The 16,472-nt window shown below is 34.3% G+C and overlaps 1 protein-coding gene across 1 annotated transcript in view; it reads right to left on the bottom strand.

The window, feature by feature from the left end:
• Nucleotides 1-16,472, bottom strand: part of LOC115240468 (atrial natriuretic peptide receptor 1-like) — a 103,444-nt gene that overhangs the window by 38,237 nt on the left and 48,735 nt on the right. Inside the window, exons 5-13 of the mRNA XM_029815632.1 lie at nucleotides 10,545-10,659; nucleotides 7,179-7,513; nucleotides 5,754-5,845; nucleotides 5,364-5,502; nucleotides 4,920-5,001; nucleotides 2,250-2,385; nucleotides 1,216-1,293; nucleotides 434-511; nucleotides 105-209 (exon numbers count right to left, since the gene is read on the bottom strand). Coding sequence (XP_029671492.1) covers nucleotides 105-209; nucleotides 434-511; nucleotides 1,216-1,293; nucleotides 2,250-2,385; nucleotides 4,920-5,001; nucleotides 5,364-5,502; nucleotides 5,754-5,845; nucleotides 7,179-7,513; nucleotides 10,545-10,659 — 1,160 coding nt within the window. The remainder of the gene's footprint in view (nucleotides 1-104; nucleotides 210-433; nucleotides 512-1,215; nucleotides 1,294-2,249; nucleotides 2,386-4,919; nucleotides 5,002-5,363; nucleotides 5,503-5,753; nucleotides 5,846-7,178; nucleotides 7,514-10,544; nucleotides 10,660-16,472) is intronic.

The following is a 16,472-nucleotide window of genomic DNA, read 5'->3' as shown; positions in this document are numbered from 1 at the left end:
GAATACACATTTATCCATATCGTTTTAATTCTATGACATACAGAATATTATTATCTCAGTTGCTTATCAAAATTTTAATTCAAGATACGGAATGCATTTCTCACCTGAAGAGATCCCTTAGGGCAGTATTCGGTTAAGAGGCAACAATGGGGTGGCTCGAGACAGGCACCGTAAAATCGTACAAGATGATCATGCTGAAGATCCTTCATCTGCGAAAGTCACCAAAATCACCACTCATATGAATTATAGTCTATTACATGCAATACCGTATTCTGGATAAGAAATTACACACGAAAAATTATTTATCAAAGATTGTTATTAAAAGAAAAGTATATCCCGGAGTTTTATCAAAAGATTGCGTTTAACATATATATTAAAATTGACACGCGATATAACTCACATAAAGATATGTTTGCAAAGTCAGTTTACTTACCCGCTTTAATTCGAGCAATAAAGGCCTGGAGATCTCAACTTTGTTTCTCGGTATATGTTTTATAGCGATTTTTGAGTTCTGAAACAAATTGCGATTTCATGGTCAACGGAATTATTGACAATCCTTCGCGATTGCCTCGAAAACTGTCCATAAAAAAAAAATATCGTTCTCCACAAAAAGCGATGCCTAGAGATACAAATTGAATCAACGTTGAATATTGATAAAATCCGATGATTTTTTTGTTACTCGACAGTATACAAAAGCCTTAAGGGAGACAGTTCGAGTTATTGAATAGTAAAAGACAATTGTGACGACGCGATAGAAAATTTTATGAGAAAACTTCTCTAAAGTTGCAGCCGCGCTCGCTTTACGAGATGAAATCATTTAATAAATTAAAGATCTTGCTATTTTTTTATTCATGTGCATTTGTCATGCAATTTTATATCGTTCTATTAAAGCAATATCCCCGTCCTAAAAGAAACCAAAATGAATATTGATTGGCAGGTGCAAAGAAAATAAATTCCTTCCATATATGACGCTTATACCATATAATACAATTGTGAATAATACACCGACATTTAATTCTATTAGTACTGAAAAATACGATGACGACTCGAAAAATACGTTGTATTTTGCATGCATATATAAGTGTAGTACGCACATATTGTGGTTTATTTTCTCTAAGTCTTTCAAATTATATCCAGCATGATTGATGATATGTCGCGTGTATGCGCCGAATTAAATACTATACACGTTCGAATAAAAATAAAATGTAGTCTAACCTTATAAAATCCCGTTGGAACGTACACATTTTTATCAACATCATCCGGCATACTTGCATTGTCCTCGGTATATATCGTCTGGAACAGAAATTATTTCTTGAATAATTTTTCGTATTATGCAAGATAAACTACAGCAAGCAAATTATCTTAACTTGCAAAAAAATATTGTACAAAGATAGATCTTTCTTTTTTTTAAACCATAAAGATTAAATGTGCCCTAATTAATCAAACTTTTAACTAAAAGTAAACGCGAGTTCAACTAGAGTAAACTCTCGTTACTCAATATATTACTGAAACTATGTTTGCCAAAAGATCTTCACTCACGATCGTTTAAAATTAAAAATTGTTAATGTGCCAACTCATTAAACAAAGTTTGGCTGCAAGCTGATCAAGGACTATATCGTTAAATTTTGTTAAATTTAAGATAGAATATTCCGAAATATCTTGCATAAACAGGCGAATAAATTTAAAGTCAAAATTAAATCGTATTCTCATTCTTTTTGCAATTTATTTTTTATCATAAAAAAAATAAGAATTTCGAAATTAAATTCAATTATAGAATATTCTTTTTCTTTTACTTTTGCATATTATAAAGAAACGATAAGAAACGCGGGATAACGTACACACAATGGAATAAAGAATCTTCTTTACTACTCCGCTATAGTAAAGAACGACGGACGCTCCGGAAGTAGGTAAAAGAGCACTACACTCGCGAAATGATATTTTTCACCATTGTCCTCTTTTCTCTTTTCCAACTTCCTACTTAAGATATGAGCACGTCGAGAACGAAATCGTCGAAATAAACGTAACGCTATTGGAATGAATGTTTGGAATAAAAATTTGATCGTCGTCGCTGTTGTTTACCTTATCCACTGTAGCTTATCGCGTAGCGCGAATATTTGCTCAAGCTTTGTTCGAATCACTCTTTTTGAAATGTCGGACAATCGAATTATCGTTTTCGCGAACAAAACAATATTAAGGACCTTGCGCAACGATTTCACGCGGGAATTTCAATCCCCTCCTCTCATATTTACCAGTTGGCTGCCGCGAAACTTATTCGCAATCAAAGAGTACATAGAACCCCTTGTCTTTGCGTTCGGTATTACGATTACGTCATCCCAATGCACCTTCCACGTCATGGAGGCAATTTCCGCTTCCAGTTTGAAGCGTCTGCAAAACAAACGACAGCATTATCATCGACAAAGGAGAGGGTGCTACAGCGCGGAAGCTTATTAAAAAAATTTAATAACGCGATACTTCGCTGCAGCGTGCGTGATAAACACGCGCGCTTATCACGCATATGTGTCGCGAATTAATTCCAGACATCGTTCTTTCTTCAGTGACAAAGGATATTTTCGCGCGCGCTTTTCTCGTTGATTAACGATATTCTTTTATCAACGGCAATTCTCGTATCGCAAGGTAATATTTTGCGAAGATGCAATTAATCAGTTCGTTAAACCTGTACGTCCTATATCTACGAATGCGCAAAGTTGTATAGGCAAAGTTCGCAATCCCAGTATGCTGGTCTATACGTGCGTCGAACAACTCAAGAGGTAATTACGTGCCGGCGTATCTCATAACCGCATGCCTATCAGTCCCCCATGCGGGATATTATTCCGCATATAAAGGCTTCCCATGTGTACGGAATTTCTTGAACTAAATGAGTTTGATATATTTAACAGAAGTTATACCAAAGAGGGTATATCATACGCGCACATTATATTCGCGGAGCGAACTGCGAACGAAAACGCAATCGTCGTTCGGAATTGATCGTGACGTATGGTTTCGACAAGAATTTAGATTACCGAGATAATAAATTTACACGAGATAATTTCATTTACGTTTTCCACAAGTATGTAACCCTGAAGATGCGATATTTGACTTTCAGAAAAGTAGAATATGTCTCTTTCTCCTTTTCTCTCTCCTTCTCTGTCTCTCTCTCTCTCTCTCTCTGTATGCAATAATTTTATCTCTGTCTTGTATAATTTCCTTTACAACAATTACACATAGTTTGAGCACCACAGAGAGCCGTTCAAAGCGAATTGCGAAACACTCATGTAATTGCTCGTCAAAAATGCATGTTCTGTAAAGCGGAAGATGAAATTCAAGCTGCATAATGTAGTTGAATCACTTTCCGCACTTTGCCCGTATTTCCGAACATCGGAATCATACCAAAAATATATCTCGATCGTGCGCGTACCGCAGATTACAAAATTAATTTATCTCGCGGAGTTTCTACAGCGCTCTATTAATGTCGCATAAATTGAATTGACCTCAATAGAAAACGCAAATAATTTCATTTGCCTTACGATTAGATTTAAAAAATGAGATATTTCCGTTGAAAGAAGCTGGATAAAAGTTTTCAAAAACATCGGAGAATTCGATATGCTATTGTCCGAAAGTAGTTCATTCCATTAAACAGATAAATTTTAATGCATCTTAAAGAAAGTTGTAAAACCGTGCAACTGCGCTATCGTATCTCTGATTAAGATCCTAAGGAAAGATACGACGTGTATAAAATCAAATTATAATGCGACAAAATGCGCAATAAACTCGCGAAAACGCTGAAGAGCTCTCGAATAATGATAGTGTAATAATTATCCATAGAAGATTGCCGATCAAAATATATGAAATCATTTGTAATTATACCAATTATTCGAGAATATTACCGCTACTCATAAAATGTTTAAGATCATGTCGTAAATCCAAATTCACTTGCGAAATGGAAGGAAACAACTTCATTTAAGCGTTTTGAAATTCGTGGCCAACAAACCATATAGACAAAAACACTTAGAGAAATCGCGTAACGGAATTGACAGGCGAGATAAATTGATTACCCCACAGTATACGCTGAAAATTTTACCACAGATAAGTATTATCTCGCCTCGTTCGCGTCTACCTCGTTACCTCGCTCCACTCGTTTCTACCTTCCTTAGCCTCTCCTTGCCCTATTAAAGGTAGCGCACTCGAGGAAGCTGAGAAGCTTCAGCTATTCGTCCTTGATATGTATATGTGCACTTAGTGAATGCTACTTGGAGGTTATCGTGATAATCTTCTCGCGCAAAAAAACCCTTTAAATTTTTAATCCAGTGAATCCACGTTAATTAATGCGCATATTAATTCGCATGAATCAGCATAAATGTCGATCGATATTTTTGAGTACTAAATGTGCTCATTTCTAAAATTTATTTGCATTAATTTAACGTTAACTTTTAACGTTAATTTAATCTGTAAAGTTTCTTCATTCTTGCTTCAAAATATTTTGATGGATTAATATGCAAAAATAATATTATTGTAGGATTAAATATGCGAAATGAGAAGTTTTACATCGAACAATGAAAAACAATTCTTACTAGAAAATAATTTTGCTAATCTCCTCTAATTAAAAGTCGGAAGAAATAGAGAGAGAGAGAGAGAGAAAGAGAGAGAGAGATGCGCAGTCGGCGGTAATTGAAGTGAAAATTATTATTGACCAGTTTTTATTAAAAAAGTACACGTACAATACACGATTCCACGGATCTTTTTTTTTCTCTTTGTAAAGTACATTTATATTTGTCCGGTTTGAATATTGAATTGGTTTTTCGATATCCAAACATCAACTCGTACACTCAATAGCGTTTACATCTCCATTAATACCGATAAAAACACGTTGGTGTAAAGAAATATATAAAGCTACCTGCTACTCAAAAAGCAAGCTCACTTACCGATAAATAAATACTGAACCAACGACGAGAACGACCACAATGGAGCTCAATACCATGGAGAGGATGGCGTAGCCCGGAAGAGCTATCGAAACATTAGTAATTTTAATGAAAGAAAATATTATACTTTCCAAGACTCAACCTCAGACGACTCCATGCGTAAAAAAATTTACATAGAATTATATCCACATAATTATAAAAAGAAAATAAAACTTGTATATTACACATCTCAGTTGATTTAATCAATTATTAAATTACATTAACATAATAAATTTTACAATATAATGAGAATTTATATAAAATATCTTTCTCGTTTTCGAATATATGTGATCGCAAATTTTTTTATCGCACTCATAATGTGTGTAGTGTATATTAAAAATTAGATATATTTTTTATGTAATCTTATATATTCTTACAATAGATTGAACAAGTATTATTAAAACTCACAATTATCGGGACACAACGATCCGTCGAATCCGCAAGTAGGCGTATCTGGAGGTGGCTCTAAACGTCCTCCGGCCCAGTGAATTTTCTTCCCAGGAATATACTCCAATGTTTTGTTTGCACCGTAATAATTTGCTACGATCTGTGAGAAATTATTTTGCAAGTAAAATGAAAAGCGCAAAAGAGTGCGAGAAGCAAGTGAACATATTGGAGCAAAACAACACGCTTTAGAGATAAACGCTGTAAGATTTTACGCTCAATCTTAGCTTGACATGCTAAATGCGTTAACATCGTACAATGTCGCGGATTAAATTGCTTGAGCTGCTACAACGAGACGTTGGATAAAGTTATATCATCTTAGACATAAAATACGAGATCTCGAGGATATCTTACTTCGAATCTAGATGTTGCCGGATCCATATCCAGCAGAGAATAATCCGCAATTCTATCGCCGTTCTCATCGATGTTTACGTCGCCGGTTATTCCTGGAATTAAACGTGTATAATTATATAAAAGTACAAAATGTCATTATATATTTCATTTTTACTCGGTGGAGTCCAATCAGCGTTGAAGATTACAGCTGGCAGGCAGTCATGGAATTGTTAATTCTCAAAAAGTTATATTTCGCGCAGTGGTAAAATCTCGCGATGGATGAGCAACCGAGGTTCGAAATAACCAATAAAAATGCAACTCTACGCACATAGGAGGACAGGAATACAGGACGCATTAAAATACAAAATAAACTAACAATCTCGCATTCCACGTCAGCTATATCGAGACCGTGAGGTTTTTCCTGTGGGAAAATCAAGAATTGCGAAGATTGAAACAAAGAAGCATAATATAACAGTGCAAAGTGCACGATACTTCAAAGATTGTCTGAAAGATGAGATATAAAGCCAAAGTCACAGAGATCAACTATTTGCATTTTCATATTGCGAAGTAAAAACGAAGGATATATTCAGATTATCTCGTATACACACTTGAAGAATCTAGATTTATTTCCGTACAAAAAACATTTATTTACTAAAATATCTAAAAAAAAAAATTGCTTTTGAATTAATCAAAAAATTCGAAAACAGAAAAATCCGTAAAAGTTAAAAATATATGCATATCAAAAATGAAAATATAAATCATGAACACTTGGATAAAATTTGAGAGAGCAAGAGATACGAAGGGAGAGAGAAAAGCGGTGATAGTACACAAATTGATCTCATTAGTTACAGAAGTTGAAAAGCCATCGTGGTGTCAGTGACACATCTCCAATGTGATAATTCATCGAGATAATTAATTTGACTCTGTTCAAAACATATCTAATTAAACGGCGTCTGATGAAATCATCAGTTATCGCTTTTCCAACAATACTGACATCTAATCCTCGTTCGAGGATTAACTTTGTGAACGTAAATTACGAACGACTGCTTGATGCAGCGCGATGACGCGATAAAAACCGCCGATAACGCGATTTTCCACAGATAAACATGCCTTTATCGTAAACTCTTTGAAAATCTAAACCGTACGCTTCGCTGGAAACTGACGGTGCTAATGTTTATTGAGCAATCTCATCAAAAGTAGACAATAAAAAAATTCTATCATTATCGTGTCCAAAACTTCTGTACTTCTATGTTCAATTAGTAATACATAATTAATGTCGCAGCAATTAAACAATATAATACAAATTTCTTGTAACAAAATTTCAACAATCGATTTGATCGATTCTCCATTTCTGTTGGAATGGTCTAAATCAAAATTTCGCTCATTGTCAGACGATTCTCTCGCTATAAATATAAACAACAATAAAGAAAAATAACTGAAGCTCACCTTTGAAACTTTTTCCCCACATCCTTCGGGTTAGATTACCGCCGTCCAAGTTGACCTCCCCCGGCTTCTCCGGCAAGCTCTCCTTAAGGGCGAGGGCGTAAAGCAGCACGGCGTCGTAAAACGCTGTCACAAACGTGGAGACCGAACTATTTCCGAAAGTAAAGTTATATTTGCTTTGCGCCAAACTTTTGACCTCGCGCGAAAAATTTAGGTACTCCATGTTGTCCGGGGTGCGCGCTGTCACTGTCAGCAGGGCCTGATAAGCCTTACGGGCTTTTTCATTACGCTCGTCGGTGTCGCCGTCGATTCTCCACGGTTCTGTGGAATCGTTGTCACTGGAATCACATTCGCTACCGTTTACTTGTTTTGCGATAAAAATGCGCGTTATTATGAGAAAATAAATTCATATTGTTCCAGGATTCCAGAAAATTCAATTTTATGCAATTCTTATAAAGTAAACATTTTTTAGCAGATAATATTTTTACAAAATAAAATGCTTTGGTTTTTATGGAATGTTTAAACTTTCTAAAATTGCAATAAATTTATAGAAATAGAAGAAAAAAAGAGAAAATTTGTATATTTAAAATCGGTTGTGTTATACAGCCCATAATATAAATTTCACATTAAGAGAAACATATTATAATTTGTATCAATATAGAAAATTCTTTTTATTTTAATAATTATTCTGCATTTAAGAAATGAGTTTACAAAAATAGCTTCTCTCATACAGAGAAACGTACACGTGCGAAAAGTATTTTTAAATTTTGTCCATTGTGTATATAGTTCGTTTTTCCGACAATTACCTGAAATTGTTGATATTAAAACGGCATATCGTAAAACGACCCAATTAATTTTCGTTCTGACGAAACATTAATTATTCGAATGTGCCGTGACCGAACAGCTTTTCGACTTTATACTGTGCCAGAGATCATAACTTTCATTTTATGATGACCGATCGTTATGTTATAATTGGGACGTATAAAAGCCGCAAGTACCTATCCTACATATACATATAATGTAACTCTCGAATTACAAAAGGGGCGAAAGTTCGCGTAGAAAACACGATGAGAGCAGTACGTCTCGGCGAAATATGTGATTAAATAAAGTGATGTCGTCGGAATACCGCAACATGGGCGCCTGCACCAACGACGCTGCTTATATTTATTGTTCCAGCATCTTGCTCACATCTCTCTTTCTCTCTCTCCCTCTTTCTGCTGTGCTTAAAGTGAGCGAATAAATCGGTGTAGCTCAAAAGCAATCTCACAATTCGCACAAGGAAATTCTCTCTTTCTCACCATTCCAGAAATTCTTCAACTTTCTATTCTGCGATAGGAGTATCGAGGAGTAGTCTCTCGATTATTCAAGAGAGAATCGAGAGAAAGTTCTTTATATACTTAATGGACTTAATTTTAAAAGATGCTTTTTATCGTGCGCGGCATTTGTCATTCGCGACATTCTCCGAGCTATTATCGGAAAGCTGCCCGATTAATTTCACTGGAAGACTGTTGAATAAAAATTCCAATTACTGTTAAAGTCACTGCTAATCACTGCTTAAATTACGAGATAGTTGAACTACTTTTCATTCTCTGCATCGCGTTCTCATGCAAGTCTCGTTAAAATAAAATTCATCGTTTCACTTCGAAAAAATTTACGAGATCCGCGATTATGGTAAATTCGTACGGAAACTTTCATTTATTGGCTTTTCTCTTCCAAAAGCAGATTTACCATCGATTCGTGGTTACCATCGTAATGGCAATAGTTTTATAGAGATGATAATAGATCAACGCGTTTGTCTATCCTGGATAGACTATAATCTAAATAAAGGTTCGCGGTTTGCGGTTTCAGATACGATGAATCGGTGAATTCCACTCGATTCAAAATCACGCGATATCCTTTATTAAGGGGAGCGAAACAAAGAGAACAGAGAGAGAAGCAAAAATGTTACGCAAATCGCACCGAATGCGATAACAATTTTGTTGTTTTTACCCAGAGACGCAGATATTTTTTTATGACCAAACGCACAATCTCTGTATCATTTCGGGATCGTTAAAATTCAAGATCCCGCTTTGATTTTCGTTGCAGATATACAAGATCCCATTACTACCGCGGATAAGATAAACAAGAAAACAAGACAGCGTCCGAGAATGCGATCGTAAGAAACTTACGACCATGAGGAAACACGTACTACGATGTTTTGAAATTAGCAATTTCCCGGGACGACGCATTTCAAGGCCTCGTTAAACGGCGCGATTGCACAATACCCGCCCTTTGTACACACAGTAGATGCGTAAACGCAGTTTATCTAAGCGAGCGGAATGCTTCACGATTTAACGCGAAACGACTGTGTCGACGACACGGCGAGCAATAAATTAGATTAAATTAGACTATAAATGTTCTTTCAAACGTGACTCAGTAACACATGGAATATCTTCAAATAAACACGGAACAAACAAAATAAACACAGTTATCCAATATCATAACTAAATTATGCTAAACTAATATTAGTACACATTATTCCAGGCAACCGTAGACATTAGTTCTGAATTTAGTCGAAATAATTCACCAGAGAGGAGATACATCGTGATATCTGTGACTAATTAACAATAGAAGATATCTATTTTTATAGAGAAATTATACATATTTTTTTTATACTCGTAGCTTTTGTAGAAGAATAAAAAATAGCCTTTTTTTCTATGCATAGAATGAATATTTCTTCGATTCGCGAAAACATATTTAGCGTCGTCAGATCTCTTATTAATCTTTTTTTTTTTATCTGCTTTTCATCCCTTCAGAATTACTGGAAATAAACGCGATGTGTTTCACGCCAATCTGCCTTCTGTATAAGGTCGAGTCGTGTAGCGACGATGATTCCACATTCGTTTCAATTATAAAATGGCTTTAGTGTCCAAGCCGCATGCTATTGTACAAGCCCGTTACTTATGTCCTAGTTTTCGACATGCGACTCGCATTTTTCTGCAGATTTCACGCATACATTACCTTGTTGTTTTACAGCGCAAGGTTTTCCAAATAATACGCGGCCAGTTAAATCACTAAATAAGATGCAAAATTCAGTTTAGTATTACCACGCACGAAATGTTTTATTTGAAATATCTTGTGTAGATTTGAAAAAGGAATTTAAAAAAAGAAGAAATATATTACACACACACACACACAAAGATATTTATTATGTTCGTAATGCACTATGTGTGTGATTTGATTAATTTCCTCTCTTTTATAATAAAAGGGAGTTTTTTTACGGTTTTTAATGAATACGTTTTATAATTATCTTACATGCAATATATTTAATTTCTGTATATTTATATGCACACACACGTAATACTTTTATACACAGTTTAGTCTACTCACCTGGAGGAAAGCTCTATGGAGAAGAACACATATTCTCCTGAGTCCACCATCCCGAGCTCTTCGGCAGCCAGCAATATCTCCCGGATGGTTGTTGAATTAGCGCACATTACCACGACTAAAATAAAAAAGAAAAAAACGATTTCTTGTGGGAAGAAAGAAAGAGAGAGAGAAATATAGACAGACATGTCAAGATCTGTACAAATATTATTGCCATCAGGCCACGATATGTGATCGATTCAATTTCATCCGCAGTTTGCTACATAAAATGTGGTACAAATATATATCCATATAATTTTTTTTAAGTATGAAAATACACAAACCCATATGTTGATACACTCTAACCACAACCTGCTGTATTTTTTATAAAAATAAATGACGAATAGTTTAGCTGTATCAATAAGTGATCGATTAAAAAATAGTATCGTATAATTGAGCGTCTTTGCTAAATAAATTTGTTATTTAAATGTAAAACTATCCATAATTTGAAAGAAGCACTTCAGTTAATTATATTACTAAGTAAACTTTACTCATCAGAAATCAATATACGTTGAATGGTCGCTCACTCTAATTGATTTATATGATTAATTTATAGATAATTATTTACTCAAATGTATTTATTCAAATTGGAAAGATAGATAAATTTATTTTTAAACTACAAGAGATTACAAAACACGCTGTCTACGTACAGTAAAAAGATGGTATATTATGTTTCAAACTCAACTTTAGCGATCTATAATCGTCGCTATATATCCTACTTTGACATTTTTATCCCGGCTCAATAGTTTTAAGCCTAGCCGATTCAACGCGGTATCCAGAGAGATATATATATACAAATGGAAGAAAAAAGATAAAGAAATTTCGATTTCGCTTTAAAGCGAGATACATCAAGTACATACGCCGATATTTCAAAGTTAGAGTATTGTTGTTGAGCGCGAAGATTTTTATCCGCTTCGTCAAAATGTATCTTCTTGTCAAGTTCCAACTTTGCAAACCTTGCAAGTAACACGAAGATGAATGTTCTTCTAGCATATCCGTGTTATATCGCGAGTGCGATAAAATCCTGCGTAAATCCAGAAAATCTTTTATACACAGTCGACGTTCTTCGAACATTTCATTTCCTTCTCCCACATCAACCATGAACCCGTAAAGCTGCCCGAATTTCATAAAACGAAGATATTGCGCGCGAAAGAAACTTGTATTAAAAATATACGAAGTTCGTTGGAAGTATAAATTGGAAGGATTACGCGAATGTCCCTCATTTCTAGAGTCAATAATCTCCTTTTTATCGAGAAGAAATATTGAAAAATGTATCGCTTAAATAAGTTATAGAAATCGCAGAGACATATTATAAATCAAATGGAATTCAGATGATTTTTTTTTCACTTCGCATTTCAGACGACATTTTTACGCGTTTCACAGAAATCGAAATAACATCTACTCTCAAATTTATGCTCGGTTTTATTGACCGTCTAAATTTTTTAAAGAGGAAAAGCGACGCTTTTAGAAATTGATTCACTCATACCTTATGCAAACTACTAAAATTGATAAAATTTATATTTCGTAAAATTGTCGCGAGAGTATCAGAATATTGATAAATAAATCTTATGAAACAAACGCGAGGAAATAAATTCCAGGACATATAAATGCGAAATGCACTATCGCAAAACAATCCGCGGCAGCCGATATCATCGTACCGCAACACGTCAAGCGAAATATAAACGTTTATTCTAACAAAGTCGTAATCCAATTTTTACGACAAGCCAAATACGCACCATTAATCGGTGCAATGCTCACACATCACGCTAACTTGAGATTTATCAGAACACAATACGCGATACATAAACATCTTGACATAATTTATGGAATTCCATAAAATTTAATAAAAAGTAGCGCTCTGCGTCAGGCCACGGAAATTAATTTTACTTAATCTGGATGTGCAATTATATATCACATTTTTCTCAATATTTCAAAATAATAAGTATAAATTAATAGATGTAATTTCAAAGAAAAAAAAAGATATATATATATATCTTTTTTTTTATATGATCAAGAGTTTTAAAATATTTTTAAAGCCTGATAGAAAGAAAATGTGTAAAAAGGTAGTAAAATTAAATGTAAAGAAGATTATTGATGACAATCGAAATGATATGTTTGTATTTTAATTTCACCATCAAAGTATATGTTGTCCACTCTCTGTTTATCGATACGTGATGAAACATTTCATTAATCTCGCATTGTCAAATATAAATTTGCTCTCGCGTGTTCGTCGCTTTTATGCACATAAACTTCTTGCGGAACGACGAACGACGCGTTTTGTCATATTACTGCATTATTTGCGAACACAGCGGGCGAACAAAATGCATTATATCGTAACGTCGTGCGTACAATAAGATGCGAAACGACGTCGTTCTTGCATTATTACAGGTCGATCCCACTCGGTGTCTCATTAGAGATGCTCCTCACTTGTAGTTAACCTTGCCATCGCCACCGACAACGACTAACAAGAGCTATATGATACAAAGGGATAAAATTCACTCCATTATGTGAGCGCATCCCGTCGACAAAATACGAAGACATCGACTTAAGCGCTTCCAGTCATATGTTCTTACTCCGTTTAAAACATTTATTAGCTGGAAATACAATTATGAGAGAATGCAGAGACTGGAGTGGCGTACACAAGATGTATGACGGATGACAATAGAGTATTTCACAATGCCTCTTGATAATGTCTATTATCAGCAGAATTCCGTCGCGAATATTGATCGTAATCTGGTACCTCGTCGTGCATTCTCTCGTATTTTCCCATACCTGAGGCTTTAGTGTACATTAGCTCTAAGAAGCTTAACATGAATCGATTATCATTGTTGATACTATTTCGAAGACGAAGACTTTTCCCAAGACGATTCGTAAGTCGAAATATATTTTCCTTTCTTCCTTTTTTATATATAGAAATTCATCACAATAATCGTAAAAGTTTCTTAAACGATTACTCGATAAAAAAACTAAAATGTGAGGAATTTTCACTTCTTTTTAAATCTTTTAGATAAGTAGATCTAGACAGAGGTAAGGGACATCGCTTAGCATAAGGGAGGAATTTTGATTAAACAATCGCTGAGCTAGTATATTGTGATAAAAATCGAAACCTTGAAGATTCTACATGCCGGTGCACAGAGAATATCGTGATAAACGATCGAGGTGTCGCGAATGTGACACCTTGTATCGACTGAGAATGTGAACGATAGTAAAAAGCAGTCGAGGCGTAAAACGAAAGGACAAGCCGGGCTCATATCAGCCGTCGACGCGAGTAAAATGGGCAGATCGATATTACATGGCACGTCTGTATATCGGGAATAGCCTCATTATCACATAGATCGAACTATCTTCCTACTTCTCTTTTATAGCTCGTCTTTCACGCCCGCTACTCGGGATACATGAGTTTCCAAGACAGCGTTCGAATGGAGTTAAACGTAAATTCGTCGTGTAATTTTCTTTCTCGGCACGATAATGTGATAATACTAACGCGGTAAATGTCTATCTAGTAACATCTGTTTCGAGGAAATTAAAGAAATTTCGCGCAAAATCTCTTAATAAAATAAATATAAAAAATTCATTATCCGTAAAATAATATTATAAAATATAACTTAATGATAAAAAAGAATTTTTTATTAATGTATAATATATTGGAAAGGGATAGCGTATATATATATAACTTCCACATTCTTTGATATTTTCATAAAACCGTATTATTAATATTCATAAAATAATTACTCGTATTATTAATATTCATAAAATAATTGCTCGCCATAATTAATATATATTAAATGTTTCGTGTAAAAAATTTTTTTAAATTATTTTGAAACGACATAAACGTGTATGCAAAAAGACCGCAAATGCATACATACGAGTATACGATTGCATCCGCAAAATGTTTGATAAAATCGATAACAGGATACTATTAATATATATCCAGATCAATAATATATTAAGATTAGACATTTTGTGCAATACATCGAGGTTAATATCCAAGCGACATTAAATATGAAGCAGATATGTCTGTTATCGGACCAGTTTCTTGTCTCGAATATTTTTAGCACAATAATGAGAACTCGATGAGACAGCACGAATCTGAATCATCGCATTTTTCGCGAAATGAATAATAACAAAAATTTGATAAGAACTTAAGCCCATTTTGCAACAGCGAAACTTTGAGAATCCCAATCAATCGGCGATTTGTGGCATTTACCAATAATTTAGCATATATCGATGACGACGCGTCACGTTCTCGAATTAATGTCGAATTCTCGAAAATCGGTTGGCGTCGGCGTCTCGATCTCGCCCGCGAATTCCTCGCGGTTCTACTCCAAGAATCTCGCAATCAGATAAGTGATTAACATGTATGATAATAATAATATAATTTAATAACTTTAGATATCTAATAATAATGATAATAATATATAATAAGCCATAATAAATTATTAGTACTGATCATTTAAGAGGCAGAAATCATTTAAGAAGCAAAAATGTATAGAAAAAGTAAAATATATTAAATATACAATTGTATCTTTTTACTTTCTCCATCTATTATATTTATCTTCAAAAAATTATTCTTTACACAACACGTTTCAAAGAATCTTTCAATTCTTGAAAAATTCGGGAGGCGTTGATTTTGTAATTCAATTTTTTTTCAATGTGCGAATATTTTTACGCTCTTTGTAGAATAATTTTAATTACAAAAAAATAAAAGAAAATAATCTCTTTAATCGTATTTATCACAATCGATAAATTCAAAACGTTGCTTGGTAATAGGATGAAAAATATTTGTACATTATCTCGGAAATCGCAAGTGCCGTGCGAGTACACTTGGCGGATAGAATCGAATCGAAGAGACATGCTCTGCAGCTTGTTTCATTTCTATTGAAGATAAGTCTACCGTAAACTTTACGTAATACGATTCAGAAGCGTTGAAAGCGATGGAAAACGGAAAACGAGCGTGGAGAAATTTTCAAGATGCAGCTCATACAGGAAATCATCTGCGCTATATTTGAGGAAATTGCTCGCAATGGAACATATGACGATTGAATTAATGCGATTTATAACATAACTCGATGATTATGGGGTATCGCAATCAATTGCGAAGTACATTAAATTAATTAATTGCACGTGAAAAGAAGTTTCCGCTTGATTATACAGTTTGCGATGTTCAATTTTCGCAAAGTACGTAAAATAATTAATTATGCGATAATTACAACATTCGTGTGCGCTTAATGAGCGTTACTCGACTCAGATATAATATTAAGGTTTAAAAGTTTGTCATAATATCTTTCGCCAATGGTTGCATTACTTAGGATAGAATAAAGCTGTTAATGGAAATTTATTTGTTATTCACGTTTAAACTTGGTTGACGAGCTCAAAGTCTTAAACGCGATCAATGAATGAAAGGCAAGGGCGCATTTGTAGGAGCAAACTTCGTAAATGGTATCAATTAAATGCCAGTGTCGAAGTTCACCCTTCATATTATCAAGTATAGTTTCGCAACACGATGTCCCTTAATGGTATACGTTACACACTTTGTCGACTATAGTAAAGGCTGATTGATTTATGCAAAGTTTGCGCAAAGCAGAAGGTGCAATGCGAGACTATTTGAGTAACGCTTAATAACACGTTACACGATTCCGCGTGTCTTCATCGGGTATCTATTAGAAAATCCGGTATTAACATATAAAGGAAGTGTGCATTTCTCTTACGATACGACGATAAGATTAGAGAAAAACAATTTAAACATTTCCATCCATAAAATATAAAATAATTTTCCGAAAGGAGATTTAAAAAATTTTTATTACATGTGATAATTCTTTAAATGTATTTTCTAGATTATTAGAAATACACATTGTTCCCTTGTATTGGTGTGATTAAACATGTTCTTTCCCT

This window comes from Formica exsecta, unplaced genomic scaffold (genome assembly GCF_003651465.1).
Source record: "Formica exsecta isolate Colony F162 unplaced genomic scaffold, ASM365146v1 scaffold117, whole genome shotgun sequence".
In the NCBI taxonomy this organism is placed as follows: domain Eukaryota; kingdom Metazoa; phylum Arthropoda; class Insecta; order Hymenoptera; family Formicidae; genus Formica; species Formica exsecta.
The sequence above is the reverse complement of the archived record's forward strand: the minus strand, read 5'-3'. Positions and strand labels throughout refer to the sequence as shown.